The sequence below is a fragment of the Schistocerca serialis genome, chromosome 9 (assembly GCF_023864345.2).
Source record: "Schistocerca serialis cubense isolate TAMUIC-IGC-003099 chromosome 9, iqSchSeri2.2, whole genome shotgun sequence".
In the NCBI taxonomy this organism is placed as follows: Eukaryota; Metazoa; Arthropoda; class Insecta; order Orthoptera; family Acrididae; genus Schistocerca; species Schistocerca serialis.
Window position 1 is genome coordinate 380,177,644 of NC_064646.1, and position 21,280 is coordinate 380,198,923.

Here is a 21,280-nt window from a genome sequence, read left to right on the forward strand (position 1 = left end):
AGGCAAGAAACTCAAATCCACTGAATTAGAAATTGAGGCTGCATGTGAGACTATTTGGGCAAGACTCAGTATCAGGGGTCAGTATAAAATGGTAATTGGACCCTTCCATTACTGACCAGATTCAACTTCTGATTTCACTGAAAACTTCAGAGAAACACTCAGTTCGCATGTATGTATGTTCCCCAACCATACTGTTATCATCAGTGGTGACTTTAATTATCCAACTATCAATCAGGAAAATTACAGTTTTTTTTTAGAGGTAGGTGTGATAAGACATGGATTGAGACACTACTAAATGCCTTCTCTAAAAACTACCTAGAACAGATAGTTAGGAACCCCACTCATGATGGAAATATATTGGATCTAATGGCAACAAAGAGCCCTGACCTCTTTGGGGATGTCTACACTGCAACAGGTATCAGTGACCATGACACAGTTGTGTCAACAATGATTACCGATGTACAAAGGACAACTAAAACAAGCTGAAAGTTATGCGTGTTCAGTAAAATAGGTAAAAAAATCAGTAGTGCCATTCTCAATGAGGAACTTGGAACTTTCAGCACAAGGGAGGAGCATGTAGAGGAACTGTGGCTCAAGTAAAAAAAATAGTTGACCATGCACTGGATAGATATGTAGCCAGTAGAAAAATTCATAATGTTAGACAACCTCTATGGCATCAGTCACTGTAAAGAAACTTATAAAAAAACCAGAGATAACTACATAATAGGTGTAAAATGAAGCATAGGCCTATAGAGAGACACTTAATGAAACACATCTGGCCGTCAAGAGAGCAATGGGTGATGTCTTCAGTAACTACCACAGCAGAATACTGTCAAATTATCTTTCACAAAACCCAAAGAAATTCTGGTTATACGTAAAGTCTGTTAGTGGCACCAAAGTTAGTGTCCAGTCCCTAGTGAATGAGAAACAGCTGAAATTGTCCAAGTTGAACAAAGCTCCAGGGCCCAATAGAATGTCTGTCAGATTCTGTACTGGTTTTGTGGCTGAATTAGTACCTCTTCTAACTGGAATCTATTATAGATCCCTTAAACAAAAAAACATGCCAGGTTTTGGAAAAAACACAGGTCACATCTGTCTGAAAGAGGGGTGGTAGAAGTGAACCACAAAACTAGTGTCCAATATCCTTGACATTGATTTATTGTAGAATCTTAGAACATAATCTGAGCTCAAACATAATGAGGTATCTTGAACAGAATGTCCTCAATGCCAATGAGTACGGATTCTGAAAACATCGATCATGTGAAACCCAACTTGCACTTTTCTTACATGACATACTGAAAACTCTTAACCAAGGCAGTCAGGTAGATGCAGTATTTCTTGATTTCCATAAAGCATTTGACTCAGTACTACACTTATGCTTATTGTCAAAAGTATGATCATATGGGGTATCAAGAGAAATTTGTGACTGTATTGAGGACTTTTTGGTAGGGAAGACATAGTACGCTATCTTGGATGGAGAATCATCGTTAATTGTATAAGGTGTGACACAGGGAAGTTGTTGGGACCCTTGCTATTTATGTTCTACATTAATAACCATGCATACACTAATAACAGTAACCTCAGACTTTTTGCAGGTGATGCAGTTACCTATAATGAAGTACTATGTGACAGAAACTGTATATTCAGTCAGATCTTGATAAGATTTTAAAGCGATGCAAATATTGCTTTAAATGTTCAGAAAATTAAAATTTTGCTCTTCATAAAGTGAAAAAAAGTAGTATTCTATGACTGATAATGTTTCACTGTTGGAATTGGCCAACTCATACAAATACCTGGGTGTAACACTCTGTAGTGATATGAAATGGAATGATCACATAGGCTAAGTCATGGATGAAGCAGGTGGTAGATTTCAGTTTATTGGTAGAATACTGAGGAAGAGCAATCATTCTATAAAGGTGATTGCTTACAAATCACTTGTGCAGCCAGTTGTAGAATATTGCTCAAGTGTTTGGAATCTGTACCAGATAGGACTAACAGGGGATATTGAATGTATACAAAGAAGGGCAGCATGAATGGCCACAGGTTTGACTGATCCATGGGAAAGTGGCACAGAGATACTGGAGAAACTGAACTGGAAGACTCTAGAAGATAGATGTAAACTATCCTGAGAAAGTTTACTAACAAAGTTCAAGAACAGGCTTTAAATAGTGACTCTAGGAATATTTTGCAATCCCCCCTCTGCTCACATACGGACTGTAAGGATAAGATTAGATTAATTCCTACACACACAGAGGCATTCATACAATCATTATTCAATATGCTCCATATGTGAATGGAATATCTGGTTCAATGGGACATATCCTCTGCCATTGTTTGTAGAGTATAGTTGTAGACACAGGTGAGGTTAGGATTGAACTAGACAGACTAGAACAACATGTTTTGTCCTTTGTTTGCTAACGAGTGAGGTGGCACAATGGTTAGCACACTGGACTTGCCTTCAGGAGGATGACGGTTCAATCCCAGGCAAATGCCAGGATGGTTCCTCTGAAAGGGCACGGCTGACTTCCTTCCCCATCCTTCTCTAAGCTGATGAGACTGATGACCTCGCTGTCTGGTCTCCTCCCTCAAAACAACCCAACCCAACCCTGTTTCCTACAGATGTCGGGCTCACTGTCAGTGGTAGTTAGGAAGCCTTGGGTGTCTCTATGGTTGTATGGAAACTTCAAGCAAACAATTAATACACACTTGCACATTGATTCTAATCCATTGCATTATCGATATAAACTTTTTCCAAATGTTCTGCACTCTTCTGTACCAAATTTCGGACGACTGCCACCTGGTTCTCTCTTCCTGCAAGCTAAGGGGCACACCCATGTACATTGATCTGGTTTCACCAGCTATTTAGTAACTCCACCAAAAGTACTAATGGAAGATATGGATGTATTGATATGTGTAATATCATCCAAATCCTGGCAAGCTGCCAATATAGCGGGCCGATCACATGAAATTCGTTAGTGGGCTGATGTAAGACAATCTGGTGGCTGTATTGCTCTCAGTTAATCTCATGTTACAGAATGTTTAATAAATGTGCGTTGCCTGTAAAATGAGGGTTACAAAAAATGCTGAAATCTAAATTTTCTTCTCTTTCTAAATAATAAACTGAAGCCAAAAATTGTAGTTCACATATATAACTACAGGACATTAACTGACTGTCTATTAAATTATTTACATTAATACAGGCCTGCCACTTAGTCAAAAATACTGGTTTGCATAATGCATTTCACCATGCCTTTCAAATAAAGACTGTTTCTGCTGCTGCTTATGAATGTAGGAGTTATAATATAGATGGTAGAATCAGAACATAAGATTTCATTGTTTTTGTTGTAAATTTGCTTTCTCATTATATTATCTACACCTCTGTATTGTATGCCTCTTTCAAAGTGATGAGTAACTGTATAAAACATGAATAAAAACTATTGTTATTATTGTTGTCGTAGTTGTAGTGTTGTTACCCTCTCTATTAAGTACTGACAAAAAAATTTTCTGCATTTAAGTTGGCACCCGACTAATGGACAGATTTTGCCAATATCTTTCAGCTTGCTGATTCATGGGAGAAGAAACATTTTTTAAAACTTTCATTTAAGACCATGTATATGCTGTATAATAATTGATCAAAACTAAATTTTCAATAAGGCATTGAATGTAAAATGTCTCATATCTAAAAATAATATCTTGAAAGACACAGGCAGTCTGCCCCAAAATTGTTTACAAATACAGAGATCACTGAATGAGAAGGAAATATAAGCTAAAGAAATGGTAGAATATAATAAGATAACTCACCTTTTCCAGGCCATATGCTTCACCAATATCAAGGATGGCACTTCCTGTCGACTTAATTATGGTTACTGGAGACTGAATAGTTTTGTATGGATCACTTCCATTGACAACTTCTGACAAACGACTGGCAATTGTTGAGCAAAATGCACGTGCTTGAAGACTGTTCTGAATTTCACTATGTGGAAACAGTTTCATAGCAATCTCCACCTGTTCCGATACTTCCAAGCCAGCAGCCTCAGCTTGTAACTGCAATATCAATCAAATATATTTTTGTGCCCATATTTTTGACATCACAAATACTTGTGTAATTTGCAGAGGCTGAATAAAACAATAAACAACGATAAACACTTTGCACAGGATGGTTCATTTCTAGAGTTTGCTTCCTGATACTAATATAAATACTGGGCAAGTTATCAGTCCCTGTTTATTCTGTGCATCATGACAACAACCATAAATTTAGCAGGGATTCTGAATTTAATAACATTCTACAGTACACAATATCTATGGAAACACTGCAACAGGGAGTGTATAATCAAAACATTCATTTTCTCTAAATCAGGTGAAAGTAAGCAAGAGACTTCATTGGTGTTCTAATGATCACAGGGTCCCAACTACTGGCAAGTGGCATCAAGAAATACAATTCTACAAGTCTTCAGTGTGCTTCTAAACTGTTCCTTGCAGCATTATGTATTACAGAGGATGCATTCCAGGTAAAGAATGTAATCCAAACGGTCTTCTAGCAGCTCCTATAATAGTTTGTATGGTTATACCACTACTATCAACAAAGTAAATTCTGATGACCAATATCCATTCATCCCGGTGTCCTGGTGCCCTTTACCCAGCCAATGCAGGGTCAGGACTGGTATAGTACTTCTCCAATTGTGTGGAGGACTGACTGCACCTATATACAGGTTATTATTACTATAGTGTTGCCACTCCCAAAGGCATTTTTTAAGCAAATAGCAACAACTCCTACCTAACACTCACTGGGGAGAAATAATGACTCATAATAAGTAATAAATATTTATTTCAGTCTTTATAAATATTTTCTAGATGCTTCTCAACTTAGTTGTTACCATTATTAACACTTTGGAGGCAAAGCCCATAAAGTGCGGACTCTGATAGCCTGCCAAACAGCCCACAACCCACATTTTTACAGATGCGCTCTCTGGATGTTTCCCTTCTCTCATTTCCACATTTTAAATGGGCTGCACCAACTCAATTACATCAACTCCGTGAGGTGAAGTTTAACTAATGATACAGCTCCTCACAAGTAAATTTGCAAGTCTGAAGAAACCAATGTTGATTTTTCAGAAGATGGTGTCAGGACTGACAGAGGATGATGTGGATTATAATCAAAAACAAATGTGGGAGGTTGTAGGTGAAGAATGCTGATAACTATATACTTGGTATATTTATCTGGATTTAAATTGAAAGAGCATTCAATTCATAATTCAGAAGTAAATTTTGTGCTAGAATTAAAAAAGTAGAGCATCCTCCAAACACTACAGAGATAAACAATGGAATTACTCCTCAGTATGTCATGACTAAAGGGTTTGGAAGACCAAACGCAGAGGGGAGAATTTTACACTGTATGGACTCTGAGGAAGGTTGGATGACAACTGATTACATAATTGATACTGATATCAGGAAAATGCCTAGCAACAACACACTATATGACAATGGTCTGTGGACACCTTGGAAAAATCTAAGATCTCAAACTATGAACCCATACATCAGGAGTCTGCAGGCTATCAACTGGGAACCATTCCCTCAAAAAGATCGAAGACAAGAAATAAGGGAGATGCAGACACTAAAACAATGTGTATTGTGCTCTCAGAGAGATGAAAAATTAAATGGAAATGTGCAATGCAAAGGCACAGTCTACTGCTGTAATGAATGTAATGTAGCACATTGCAAATTACCATGATGTGAAATCTGTCACACACATCTTTCATAGAAATTGTATGTAAGACTTCAGTATTAAATTACAAGACATGTCTGGACAATAACTACTGTTTTGGAAAAAACCTCATAAAACTTTTTTCAAACAAAAATTTATTTTGATAAGAAAGAGGATTTCTTAAGCTACTTTTCTACATAGTTGCCACCAATGTTCAGGCATCTGTCATAGAGGGAAACCAAATTTTCAATGCCCTCTTCATAGGAAAATGCACTTCTGAAAACAGCCACTGCTGAGCATCATTTTTTTGTGTTGTCATAGCTGTAAAAGCCCATGCTCCAAAATCACGCATCAAGTTCAAGAATAAGTGGTTGTAAGAAGGTGTGAGTTCAGAGCAATTCAAAACAAAAGGCATGGAATACCTAGTCAAGGCACTGTGTTGCTGGTGTCATTCAAAACCTTATTCAACAATTTGGTTGGGAGCAGTTCAGTCACCTGTCACAGAGCCCCAATCTCACACCTTCTAACATGTGTTCTTAAACCTGAAGTGTGATTTTTAAGAGAGCAATGACAACATAAAAGACAGTGTTCAGCCTTGGCTGTCTTCCCTGGTGGCATCTCTCTATGAAGAGGGCATAAAAAAATTCATTTCCTGCTATGACAGATGGCTGAGCAATGGTGGAAACTATGTAGAAAAATAGTTTAAGGAATGCTCTTTCTCACAAAAACACATTTTCATTTGAAAAAAATGTTTTTATGTTTTTTTTCCCAAAATGGTGTTTACTTTCTGGACATGCCTCATATTTCATGCAACATAATCAAATTGGTTTCTGAAAAATTAGAGAATGTACTTGTGACCAGTTTTCCTTCTTTTAAAAACAAAGTTGTCAGTAAATTGCTTTACCTTATCTTAATACAAGAACAAAATATTACATCGCCATTAAACTAGAAAGTGGAAATTATCAATAGTGTTGTTGTGCTACATTTGTAATCTTTGAAGAGTTGAAGTTGTTTGAATATGGTAAAAACAGCCAGACCTTTTGGTATAGTTTCACTTGTCAGAAACTTGTCACCTTTCTCTTCATACAACTGGAGCAATAGTAATGGTGTGGCCAGATATCTGCTTTTGTGTTGATTTTTCAGCTGCCTTGATATGCATCTTGTACACACATTATGAAAACCAGGCCATCAGATGAAGATTTCATATAGCAGTGAATAAGACTTTTGGGGAGTTCACCAGAACATTCCAAAATTCTGAAGCTCCAGTTCTGCAAAAGTGCTTGCCCTTACTTTGCATCAGTTCTGGCGTTGCCAGGATAGAACATCCACTACAGTCTTGGTTGTGGATATTTGCTTGACCTACAGTGAAGTGCCTGACCATTATCCGACTGTATTGTCTCTCTTCATGTCAGATCCACATACATGTCGCAACTGTCAACAGATGTCTAATGAAGTTTCCTTTTGAGCTTGCAAAAATCAGACATCTCATAGCTACAGAAAGTTCCCAATTGTGGAAATTAATATTAATGCTACCATTTTGCCCCAGTCTCTGAAATAACAACTATCATCGAGCGGTGCTCATGAATTAATATAACTTGCATTTTGCAGGAAAATTTAGAATCATCTAGTCTTACGAAGATAATTATGAAGTTCATATAAAATGAATGCAACTAAGAACAAAATATAACTACAAAAAGAAAGAAATTGACCAAAAGTAACACCAGTGATCATTTTCACATGATGGAAAAATATACCTATGTGCAAGTCTTGTATACAAAGTCAATTCATTTGTCTTTCTTCAAAACAAACAAATCAATAATCTTTTCACTGAAATTTTATATACTTCCAAAAATGTCATTGTATATGAAGACCATTGCCAATGTCAACATAGTCTTAATCATTATACTTGTTAAAAATGACTTCACTCTCTTCAGAGTTCCTTCCTTACAAATTGTTATGCTTCTATTGCCCATGTGATCAATAAAACAAGTAATCATTTTTCATATTTTCACAAAGGTCTCAGCATCAGAGAAAGACACAGTAGACTAAAAATTTATACATGAAAATCTTTCCATCATTTGATGTGACATTTATTTTCTCATGGTGGTTTAATTTGTCATTTTCAATTTTCTTTCTTTTCAATGTCAGTTCTGCCATAACATGTTCAGTTTCCTGTATTACTTTGTTCATATTTCATCTTTCTGTTTGGACACATTTTGGAACATTTTCAATATATACTGAAGAGCCAAAGAAATTGGTACACTAGCCTAATATTGTGTAGGGCCCCTGCAAGCACACAGAAGTGCTGCAACACGACTAATGTCTGAAGTAGTGCTGGAGGGAATTGACACCATGAATCCTGCAGGGCTGTCCATAAATCCATTAAGAGTATGAGGGGATGCAGACTTCTTCTGAACAGCATGTTGCAAGGCATCCCACATATTCTCAATAATGTTCATGTCTGGGGAATTTGGTGGCCAGCAGAAGTGTTTAAAGTCAGAAGAATGTTCCTGGAGCCACTCTGTAGCAGTTCTGGACATGTGGTGTGTCGCACTGTCCTGCTGGAATTTCCCAAGTCCGTCAGAATGCACAATGGACATGAATGGATGCAGGTAATCAGACAGGATGCTCACGTACATGTCACCTGTCAGAGTCATATCTTAACGTATCAGGGGTTTGATATAATTCCAATTGCACATGCCCCACACCACTACAGAGTGTCCACCAGCTTGGGCAGACCCTGCTGATATGTAGGGTCCATGGATTAATGAGGTTGTCTCCATACCTGCACACATCTATCCGCTTGAAACAATTTGAAATGGGACTTGTCTGACCAGGCAACATGTTTCCACTCATCAACAGTCCAATGTCAGTGTTGACGGGCCCAGGCTAGGCAGAAAGCTTTGTGTTGTACAGTTAGCAATGGTACATGAGTGGGCCTTCGGCTCCGAAAGCCCATATTGGAGATGTTTTGAATGGTTCACTCCCTGACACTTGTTGATGGCCCAGCATTGAAATCTGCAGCAATTTGTGGAAGGGTTGCACTTCTGTCCCGTTGAATATTTCTCTTCAGTCATAGTTGGTCCCGTTCTAGCAGGATCTTTTTCTGGCCATAGCAATGTCAGAGATTTGATGTTTTACTAGATTCCTGATATTCACGGTACACTTGTGGAATGGTTGTCTGGGAAAATCCCTTCATTGCTACCTCAGAGATGCTGTGTCCCATCACTTGTGCACTGACTATACCACCATGTTCAAACTCACTTTAATCTTGAAAACCTGCCATTGTAACAGCAATAACTTATCTAACAACTGTGCCAGACAGTTATTGTCTTATACAGGCATTGCAGACCACAGTGCTGTATTCTGCCTGTTTTCATATCTCTCTGTATTTGAATACACATGCCTGTACCAGTTTCCTTGGTGCTTCAGTGTATCTTTTACTTTTTGCCGTATTGTTGCCCTTTTTCTGCAGATGATTGTATAACACATCCGTATACTAAATCAATTTTACACCTTTAACAGATATCAATCACGTCACTGCTGTTTTTAATAGAACAGCCAACTTCCCATTATTATGGAAATGATTTGCTATGATTATGTAAATTCAGTGAAACCACAAGAGAAGTTTCCATGCTTCACCCACAGCTGGCATCGACACTCTCCCTGACTCATACAAATGGACAAGTGCAGGCAGCTTGTCATATGCCAACAGAGTAGAGCAGTTGGTATCACTGTTACAAACTATTATCCTAGCATTTTCATCACTTTAGAGTACAGTGTGAAGTCAAAGTATGAAGCTTTAGGGAATGTATAATGGAACAGGTATTCTTCCCTCGTGGGGAACAAAGACCAGTAGTAATATAACACCTACTCAAACTCATTCCTGTGGGAAGACATTGCATTCAGATTAAGATGATTATCTGGGAACTTTAAGGAAATATTATGTTTGCATGGGTTGGTTGCGAGTGATGAATTCATCCTTTATGAGATGCTCTGATATTTTATTTTTGTAAAACATTTATATAATACAACATAATTATTTATTTTGGGGTATATGAAAATGTACTTACGTAAAAGATCCTAACATATTTATTAAGAGGAATTGATTTCTTGATCTTCACAGAATCAACAGATATGTGTAGAAAAATTTGCAGTGAAAAAGAAATTCAGCTATGTGGTATGATCAAAACAGATCATGGCAGATTCAAATTGTTATCAACTTATCATGATCTACTGAATTAAGGCATGTGAATTTCCACAGAAGCCTGATTGAATCAAAAATAAAATCAAACAATGCAAAATACAAGATGGAATGTAACAATATTATGATAAGGAAAGTTGCTACTCACCATATGGGGGAGGTGTTGGGTCGCAGATAGGTATAACATAAAGACTGTCAGAAATACATAAATAAAGTCTTTGGCCATTAAGGCCTTCATCAACAATAGAGGTAATAACACACATGCAAATGCAGCTCACACACACAACCACAGTCTCAGGCAACTGAAACCACACTGCGAGCAGTAGCACCAGAGCATGATGGGAGTGGCGATGGAGTAGGGGTAAGGAGCTGGCTGGGACAGGGAGGGGGAGGGATGGTATGGTGGGCAGTGAAGTGCTGCACGTTAGATTCAGGGTAGGGGAGAGGTTGGGGGGGCAGAGGGGGGGGGCAGTAGTGGAAAATGAGAGAAGTAAAAAAAACTAAGTGTGATGGTGGCATGACAGCTGTGTAGTGCTGTTATCGGAACAGGGAAGGGGCTGGATGGGTGAGGACAGTCGGCAAGACTCAGCGGAGCAGTGCCTCTGAGGAAGTCCAGCGCAGTTCTGGACGAAACGTAAGGAGCAGAAAAGTTCTTGTGCCACGACCTCACATCCCGGAAAGTATATCAACAGCGGTGAGGACAGTGACTAACGAAGGTTGAGGCTAGGAGGATTACGAGAATGTAGGTTGTATTGAAGGGAGAGTTCCCACTTGGGCAATTCAGGAAAGCTGGTGTTGGTGGGAAGGATCCATATGGCACAGGCTGTGAAGCAATTATTTAGATGAAGGATGCCAAGTTTGGCAGTGTGTTCAGCGACAGGGCAGTCCACTTGCTTCTTGGCATATTTGAATACGCATGCCTATACCAGTTTGTTGGTGGCCATTCATACGGACAGACTGCTTGTTGGTTGCATGCCCACATAGAATGCAGCACAGTGGTTGTGGCTTAGCTTGTAGACCACATGATTGGTTTCACAAGTAGTCATCCCTTTGATGGGATAGGTGATCTCTTAGTGACTGGACTGGAGTAGGTAGTGGTATGAGGAAGTGTGGGACAGGTCTTGCATATAAGTCTATCACCGGGGTATGAGCTATGAGGTAAGGAGTTGGGAGCAGGGGTTGTGTAAGGATGGACGAGTATGCGAGTATGTTGTGTAGGTTCAATTGACAGCAGAATACCACTGTGGGAGGGATGGGAAGGATAGTGGGCAAGAAATTTCTCATTTCAGGGCACAACGAATGGCAGTTATAACCCTGGCAGAGAATGTAATTCAGTTGCTCCAGTCCCGGATGGTACTGAGTTGTGAGGGGAATGCACCTTTCTGGTCAGACGGTGTGACTTTGGGAAGTGGAAGGAAACTGGAAAGATAAGGCATGGGAGATTTGTTTTTGTACAAAGTTGGGAGGATAATTACGGTCTGAAGGCTCCAGTGAGACACTCGGTATGTTTTGAGAGGGACTACCTGTCTCTGCAGATGCGATGACCACAGGTGGCTAGGCTGTATGGAAGGGACTTCTTGGTACAGAATGGGTGGCAACTGTTGAAGTGGAGGTATTGCTGGTGGTTAGTTGGTTTGGTATGGACAGTGGTACTGATGTAGCCATCTCTGAGGTGGAGGTCAACAGCTAAGATGGTGGCTTGTTGGGTTGAGTAGGACAAGGTGAAACAAATGGGGAAGAAGTTGTTTAGGTTCTGGAGGAATGTGAATAGGGTGTCCTCACGGTCGATCCAGATCGCAAAGATGTCATCGTTAAATCTTAACCAGGTAAGGGGTTTAGGATTCTGGGCTTTTAGGAAGGATTCCTCTAGGTTGTCCATGAATAGGTTGTTATAGGATGGTGCCACATGGGTATCCATAGTTGTATTCCGGATTTGTTCATATGTAATGCCTTCAAAGGAGAATTAATTGTGGGTGAGGATATAGTTAGTAATGGTGACTAGGAAGGAGGTTGTTGGTTTGGCGTTTGGGATGTTAGTGTAAAGGGAGGTGGTATCAATCATGACAAGCAGGGCACCGTGAGGTATAGGGACAGGAAATAGCTGGTATCTTTTATACAGGAGGGCAGGTTCCAGGAAATAGGTTGAAGTTGTTGGTCTACGAGAGCAGAGGTTTTCTCTGTGGCGGCACAGTACCCAACCACAATGGGACATGCTTGGTGGTTATGTTTATGGACTTTGCGAAGCATGTAAAAGGTAGGAGTGTGGGGAGTGGTAGAAGTGAGTAGAGAGATGGATTCCGAGGAGAGATTCGGGGATGGGCCTAACGACTTGTGTAGTAGCTGGAGATCCTGCTGGATTTCTGGAATGGGACCACTGCGGCAAGGTTTGTAGGTGGAAGTATCTGACAGCTGGCTGGCCAAGGTGGCTGAGCGGTTCTAGGCGCTACAGTCTGGAACCATGCGACCGCTGCGGTCGCAGGTTCGAATCCTGATTCGGGTATGGACGTGTGTGATGTCCTTAGGATAGTTAGGTTTAAGTAGTTCTAAGTTCTAGGGGACTGATGACCTTAGAAGTTAAGTCCCATAGTGCTCAGAGCCATTTGAACCGCTTATCTGACAGCTGGCGGAGTCCTTCTGCCAGGTACTCCTTGCGGTTCAAAACAACAGTGGTGGAGCTTCTATCTACAAGTAGGATTATAAGGTCGGGATCAATTTTTAGATGGTGTGCTGCAGTTCATTCTGTGGATGTAAAGTTAGTTTGCATGTTGAGTTATTTGGAGAATGATGGTGAGGCAAGGTTCGAGGTTAAAAAATTCTGAAGAGTTAACAGAGGGTGATTTGGGGGCAATGGGGGTGAATCATGGTGTGGTGTAAGTGTAGGAGGTCTGCGAGACAAGGTTTGTCAGCTATGAGGGGATGTGGGGGAGATTTGGAGTTTGTTGTAGAGGTGGTGGATAGTGGTACTCCAAGGTGGGAATAGGAAGTGAGCATGATGGAGATCTTTTTGAGGTGGCGTTATGCATATTGCTCAAGTTCTTGCAGGGGAAGAGTGTTGTTATGGGTTCCAGGGAATTGGGACTGCATAGCATTAGAATTTTGTGGATGTGGAGAAGATACTGTAAGGAGGTTTGGGCTTGGTTGATATGGTATTGCGGGACTATGTTGGTGAGGGCGAAGGATTGGTGGAATCTGAACAAACAGAGGTCATTGTGTAAGGAGGGGTGGCATCCAGAGCTGCGTAATTTGATGGTAAGGTCATTAGGGGGGATTCCATGAGCCAAGCAACAAGCTGCCAAACATAACATCTTTCATTTCAATGACTGCTTCACAGCCTGTGATCCCTCCAGCCAACACCAGCTTTTCTGAATTGCGCAGCTGGGAACTTTCCCTGCAATACATCCTATGTTCCCGTAACCCTCCTGGCCTCAGCCTTTGTAAGTCACTGTCCTCACCCATCCAGCCCCTTTGCTGTTCCCATTCCAGCACTGCACAGCCGTCATTCCACCATCACACTCATATGTTTACTTCTCTCCTTCCCCCCCCCCCCCCCCTCTAAATCCCCACCTCACCCCCACTCTGTGTCTAAGCTGTGGTACATCACTGCCTGCCACCTCCACCATACTGTCCCTCCATTTCCCTGCCCCAGCCTCCTCCTTACCCCCACCCAGTCACTGCTCCCATCATGCAGTCCTGTGTGTGAGCTGCATTTGCATGTGTGTATGTGTATGTGTGTGTGTGTGTGTGTGTGTGTGTGTGTGTGTGCTGAAAGCCTTATTTATTTATTTGTGACCGTCTTTTTGTTGCGCCTATCTGCAACTCATCATCTCCGCTATATGGGAATAGCAACTTTCCTTTCCATAATATTGTTAATTTAAAAATAAGAAGGTTTGTGCTACAATCAATGACAAAATAACTTTACTTATTCATCTGTAATGGATGAGCAAAAGCCAACAGTCTGTACTGAATTAATTTTTTAAGTATTTTGGCATATAATTCATACCATTTGCAAACAGCCTTTTATTACAACCGATCAGGATGCTGCAGCATTTGAATTAAACTGCCATGCGAGGACTTAATGTTTGCATCAACATGTGCACCCATGCATTCCAACAATGGAGGCTAAAGCAAGTAGATGTTTATGGAAGTAGGTAAGAAGCATGCTATGATTAATTTCTTATGGTATGGCATAAAACTATCATCACATGGTATGTCCTTTTAATACGAAATTTACTATATGTCATTATTGCACATAAACTGTGTGATCAAAAGTATCCTGACACCTGGCTGAAAATGACTTATAAGTTCGTGGTGCCCTCCATCGGCAATGCTGGAATTCAGTATGGTGTTGCCCCACCCTTAGCCTTGATGACAGCTTCCACTCTTGCAGGCATACGTTCAATCAGGCGTTGGAAGGTTTCTTGGGGAATGGCAGCCCATTATTCATGGAGTGCTGCACTGAGGAGTGGTACCGATGTTACTTGGTGACGTCTGCCATGAAGTCGGCATTCCAAAACATCCCAAAGGTCTTCTTTAAGATTCAGATCTGGACTCTGTGCAGGCCAGTCCACTACAGGGATTTTATTGCCATGTAACCACTCCGCCACAGGCTGTGCATTATGTACAGGTGCTCGATCGTGCTGAAATATGCAATCGCCATCCCCAAATTGCTCTTCAACAGTGGGAAGCACGAAGGTGATTAAAACCTCAATGCAAGCCTGTGCTGTGATAGTGCCACGCAAAACAGCAAGGGGTGCCTATTACACATTACAACCTTCTTCAACTGCCGATGATTTCTTGTCAATCAACAGATGAGGTCAGCCTGTACCCTTTTGTGCTGTATGTGTCCCTTCACATTTCCACCTCACTATCACATAGGAAACAGTGGACCTAGGGATGTTTAGGAGTGTGGAAATCTTGCCTACAGATGTACGACACCAGTGACACCCAATCACCTGACCATGGTCAAAGTCCATGAGTTCTGCTCTCTCACGATGTCTAATGACTACTGAGGTCACTGATATGAAGTACCTGGCAGTAGGTGGCAGCAGAATGCACCTAATATGAAAAACATATGTTTTTGTGGGTGTTCAAATACTTTTGATCACGTAGTGTATGTGTGATCGTAAAGTAACTAAGTGCTCTGCCCTCATATCTGTTTATGGTGGAGGCTCTTTTGAAACACAGTTTTACTTCTGCATCATAATGTTCTATTGAATTTAGTCAGCTGTGGTAATAATGAACTAATCACAATTTTGTCCAAATCAAAGCATGCAGCACAGAATTCTATTAAATGATATATCCATCCCTTTTACTTGGATATAAGCAGAAGTCGCACTTAATGCCTGCTTAACTACACCCACTGCTTCTATCTTTGATGAATTATTGGCTGCACTGCTATGTTTCTTTGTGGCCTGCATTTTCACAGCAGCAATATTTTTATCAGTCACTGAGGTATGGGAATTCTCAGATCAGGGTAAACAGAATTACATAACACACTACCTGTAAATGTAGCAAACAATGTAGCACGATTATGATTCATATCATCTATCTTAAATTAAACTGAAGGTATATAATGAGAAATTATATGATCCATTCTTTATCATAATCAGGAGGCAAATCTAGAAAAACAAACACTCTGCAACAATTTTTCAAATAATATTATTTTCTAGTTTTCCTTGTTAATGTGTTATTGGCAAGAAGTGAAGCTTACTCAGGTGGACTAGCTTATAAGACTTGCTGAATTCAAAACAGGTAAATATGCCACCATTTTATGACGTTGACAGAGTCATATTCTTGAAACTGTATTTAAATGCATCTCAGAGTTACTAACATTAGGATCCAACACAAACTTCATTGATCTTCAGCATTATCATAACTGGTGTGCTGAAATGGGAACTGGAAATAATTTCTGCGCTAATTGGATTCTTTTTGTGTTTTGTGCAATGGTCATAGAGTACTGTAACTGACTTTAAGACTTGGTGTATAGACTTTCATCTCCCTTTTTGCAAATAACAAAAGTTTCACGGTTGCCAAAAAAGATTCTTCTGATAAAATATAAAACTATCAACATTTGTCACAGTGAAGTTCTGTCTCAAAAATTCTAGAACTTTTTTATGATAGACTTATAAGTTTCATAAATAAATATTCACCTCTTACCGTAAACCAACATGACTTTAGAAAGTCTAAATCGACACAAACAGCAATTTCTGAATTCTTAGAGTGGTTTAAGGTTCCACAATCAACATAAGTTAGCTACAGTTATTTTCCTAGATCTTTCAAAATCATTCAGTGGCCTGTACTGCAAAATTGCACTTGAAAAATTAAACAGTTGAGGAGTAAGAGGTGTAGAACATTGGAGGTTGTGTTTATTGGGCAGAAGATATTACTTCATTATGAGTTCAACACTATGAATAAGACAAGAAACAACTCTGTCCTCTACAGCAAATTACCAATAAAATACAATGTACCTCAGGGCTCCATTCCAGGACCACTTCTCTTCTTGACTTATATGGATGACTTTGTTGAATACATGAGCCCCCAAAAATCTAAGCTGTTTGCTCATGAAACCAGCATATTGCTACTGGATCTAGTCCATAAACCTTACAGTCAACAACAGAAAGTTCTAAGCAAAGACTTTCAGAGTGGTTCAGAAAAAAAAACTCACAGTTAATACTGAAAAAACTGCATGTGTCACCATTCATTTATTTCCACCATCTAGTTAAACTTCTGTTCAAGCAAGATTAAAAATGTTGTCCCCTATAAAATGTAACTGTGACAAAATTTTTGGATCTCTGGGTTCAGAAAATGGTTAGTGTTGTTAAACATGCATTATAAACAGAGACAGAAAATATTGTCAAATATAATATATGCTAGTTTCATATGACTGCTATTAGTATAAATTAAGAATTTCTATTGAACTTACTTTGACTGTTGAAGTTTTGGGCAGAAAACCCGTAAAACATGAGAGAAAATAGTCTTTTCCCATTCGCACTATAGTTTCTTTTATGAAGTCGGGACTGCTGTCAATCAAAACCAAGGTACCTTTGTACCCTTTTGATTCCAGTAGTGCTGTTAGTTCTAGCGCTACTAGACCACCAAATGAAAACCCAACAATTGCAAATGTTGGCACTCTTGACAAATCGTCTAGTATATACTGAAATTAGAAACAGAGAAACATTTAGTGGCAAATAAGACTGAAAATCACCAAGAGGGTATTCATAAGATACACAAAACTGATATATTATTTACATGAACTTTAATATTATTTCTAATGGAATTAATTAACATTAAGTTGAAGTAATCAAGTTATGTATTACAAGAGAGGTGTAGTTTTTTTTTTTTTTTTTTTTTTTTTTTTTTTTTTTTTTGCTTACAAAAGCTAAAAATGAACATAAGAAAACTGGCAGGAAAGCTACAACTAATACCAATAATTATACTAAGTCAGTACCATTTATCTAATGCTGACTGTTTAATATTTACATGGCTCACTAATAATTGCCGAAACATGTTGCAGGAATGGAGGCCTGTTTACAACTAACACTGTTATCTGTCTTAGTATGAGCAGCTGTTTTCAGTTGTTGACTCTCAGGTAATTTGAAGAAGAAGTGGGTAAAGAGATTTTTAATTCTTTCCAAGCATTTGGTTTCAGAATTATGGAAGAGAACCTGAGATACCAGAAAAATGGCATTTTAGCTGCTTTCCAGGAGTACTCAAAGTACCCTCCGACACACACCATCAGGTGGCATATGGAGTACGGATGTAGATGTAGAATTTACTAGTTATGAACTGCAGATTAAAACTGAAAGCTTTGCAGAAAGGTAGGAAATTAAGAAGATGGGTTCTAGGTAAGCTGAAACAACTACCGGTTGTTGAATTTTTCAAATGCAGTGACTGACTGAAATGGGTGACAGGAATACGATAGCAGATGAATGATAGCTTTGAAAGGGTTAATTAGTTAGTTACATGTTCCATGATTTGGAATGAGTCATTCACACCACAAATTAATTTGTACTTATAATTACATTCTGAACATTTCTAAGTTCCTTTTCTTTTTCTTTTTTTTCCCCAAAAGGGAAAGAGATATAGATGTGAATAAGTAATTCTTACTTATCACAATACAGTAAAGAAATTCTGGTATGGAACAGAAGGAGTTGTCACAGAAAAAATTTCTCAGTTTGTTATCAAATTTTACTTTGCTATCTTTCAGTCGTTTTATATCACTGGGTAAGTGATCAAAAATTTTTCTTGCAGCATTGTGCACCTCTTTTTATGCTAAAGACAATCTTAATCTGGAGTAAGGAATATAATCTTGCCTTCTGGTGATGTAATTATGTTTCTCACTGTTGATTTTGAACAGTAGTGAGTACTTAGAGCAAACTCCATGAGGTGATAAACATACTGTGACGCAATGGTCAGAATGCAAAACCCCGTAAACAGATGCATACAAGATGATTGTGGGTGAGCACCACATATTATCCTTACAGCACATTTTTGCACAATCAACAATTTCTTTCTTTAAGATGAATTACGCCAGAACATTATTCCTTATGACATTATTGAATGAAAATATGCAAAGTGTAAACTTACTGATTTATCTCTCCCCAAGATTTGCAGTGCTCCTAAGTGCAAATGTGGCTCTACACAGTTGTTTTAGGAGTTCCACAATGTGCTTCTTCAAATGTGAATTCTCAGGAATATGGATCCCTAAGAGTATTGAAGTTTCCACCCAATTTATTATTTCCTCACCATGTTTACACTTGTCATTGGTATAGTACCTCAAAATGTGCAGAACTTAAAATTGGTACCTTTAAGAACTCTATTTACAAATTCTTTTCTTTCTGTATGCATGCTTGGGCCGATTACAACACCAGTGTCATTTGCAAAAAGAACTAACTCTGCTTCTTGTATACTAGACGAAGATCATTTACAGATATGAGGAACAGTAGCAGACCAAAGATTTAACCTTGGGGAACCTCATATGTGATTTCTCCCCAATCAGAATTATGTCTCTGGACTAGATTGCTTGGATTACTAAGTACAACTTTCTGCATTCTTTTAGTTAGATTTGACATTATCGATTGGTTGGCTATATCATCAGTTCCGTAAAATGTCAATTTATCTATGAGAATACTGTGATTCACACAGTCAAATGTCTTAGAGAGGTCACAGAAAGTACCAGCTGGTACTATTTTATAATTTAATGCTTGTAAAATCTGGTGAATGAATTTATAAATGGCATTCTCTGTAGAGAAACCCTTCTGAAATCCAAACTGTGATTTTCTAAGGATACTATCATTGCTAAGGTGAGACACTATTCTAGAATACATCACTTTCTCAAAAATTTTGGAGAATGATGTTAGCTGTGAAACAGGTCAGTAGTTTTTGACATCTCTCTTATCACCTGTCTTAAAGAGGGGTTTAACAACAGCATATTTCAGTCTCTCTAGAAAACTGCCTTGAGTTAGTGATGCATTACATATTTTGGAGATGACTGGGCTTATTACATGTGAACAAATTTTTAGTACTCTATTGGAAACACCATAAAACCACATGACATTTTATTTTTGAGGGAATGGCCTACACCCCTCCCACGACCACTACCTAGCAGCAAGACTCTTTTCTTCCTACTCTCTTTCGGTATCTACCTATATTGTCTTTGCCGGATGTCTGCTGCACGCTACTGTGACATACAGCTGAAGGCAGGCTCTTCCCCTCCTACTTCAGGTAACAAGTGAAATTTATTTGACACTATTAGCTGAAATGTACATGGAGTTGAAGAGCTGTTTTCCTTTTGCCCACAGCTCATTGCCTTTACCTTTCCCAAGATCTTTCTCTCCCTTCAACCTGTCTAGTTCAAATTTCGCGTGATCTAATTCAGCCTGAAGGACACAAATCTTTGCCTCCTGCTCAGTGATTCTCTTATATTTTTGCAAAGCCTGGAAGAATCTCACTGGGTTCCCCACTCAGTTCCCAACTACAGTCACTCGAGAGAAATTCTAACCCACAGTCTACACACACCACGCCCTCTTTGATTATCCTACAGCAACATCCACACTTATGTACTGCAACAGTGGTTACATGCTTAAAAACACAATTAAATTGCTTAACAAAATTTACACTACACAAAGTTTTGTTACTTATGAGTAGCAAAAATTAGGTCTACAGGTTTGCGCTTCAGATATATGATATAACATAAAAAGTTAAGTATTTCTACTCACAACAAGAACTTAGTGCTCACTCAACTGTAGTATTCATTATGTTATCTTAATTACAACAGAATGTAACTTTATTGTAAGCAAAATGCATGTAAACAACTGACCAGTCCAACAGATTCTAAATCAAATAAATTAAGGTTTACACTACTTTCCAGAAATATGAACTTAACAGTTTATAGACATGCACAAAATAAATTGTTGGAAAGAAAAACATAAGTATTAGGCAGGATTCTTTAATTTAATTCTGTCAAAACGTAAACAGATATACTATTACAACCCAACATTACCATCTTTTCTTATTTTCTGGGTAATATGGAAAGGAAAGTGATATCTTTAACAGCAAGCTTAAAAAGGACACGGATATGCATATTTAACTTGCACTAAACTAACTGTTATTACAATCTAAATAACTTATTTTTATGAGAGCACAAAAACTCAGATGTCTCGCTTGGCACAGGGCTGCCAACCAGCCAACAGATGAAATACTGGGAGGCAAGAGAGGAACATGTAGGTAAAATGGCGAAGTCCATTATGAACATTGGACATAATAGAGTTAATTTAACTGATTAAAGGAGAGCATATAGAATTCCATCCAATGAAGCAGACAAGAGGTAATACAGATATCTAAAGAATGAAATTAAACTCACAGAGTCAAAATGGCAAATCAGGAATGACTATACATGCAAAGCTGTGTAAGGTAAGTGTGACTTCGAATGTAGCACTATGGGGGCAGGAGGGATGATGGACCCACATACAACAATTGTATTCCTTACAAATATAACTTCTGGTTTTGAATTTGCATTACATACATGTACACTACATTATACTACAGCCATGTAATTACTTGTAATTCTTTCCATAAATAGTTCATAATTTCTAAAAACTTCCTATTTAAAAAGATATTTATAATTTCTACCTCCTACAAGGTAATGGTGCTATTGTGGGTTTTAAGAATGAATAGTTCCTATAAATCATGTAGTAACTATATTACCATTATTTTATGAATGAAACACATATGACAATGGTGTAATATTCTACAATACTCTACAACATTTCATCAGTGTCATGTGTGTTTCATGTGTAATGTACAAAATATTGTACCAAGGACCAATGAAACAGTCAGTCATTAGCATTACTTTCTTGAATTGTAAGACACATTGG

The 21,280-nt window shown here is 38.7% G+C and overlaps 1 protein-coding gene across 2 annotated transcripts in view; it reads right to left on the bottom strand.

The window, feature by feature from the left end:
* LOC126418869 (fatty acid synthase-like) overlaps window positions 1-21,280 on the bottom strand; it is a 431,809-nt gene that overhangs the window by 13,513 nt on the left and 397,016 nt on the right. For both annotated transcript variants that reach the window (XM_050085866.1, XM_050085867.1), the window contains exons 35-36: window positions 16,828-17,058; window positions 3,802-4,044 (exon numbers count right to left, since the gene is read on the bottom strand). In XM_050085866.1, the coding sequence (XP_049941823.1) occupies window positions 3,802-4,044; window positions 16,828-17,058 (474 nt within the window). The remainder of the gene's footprint in view (window positions 1-3,801; window positions 4,045-16,827; window positions 17,059-21,280) is intronic.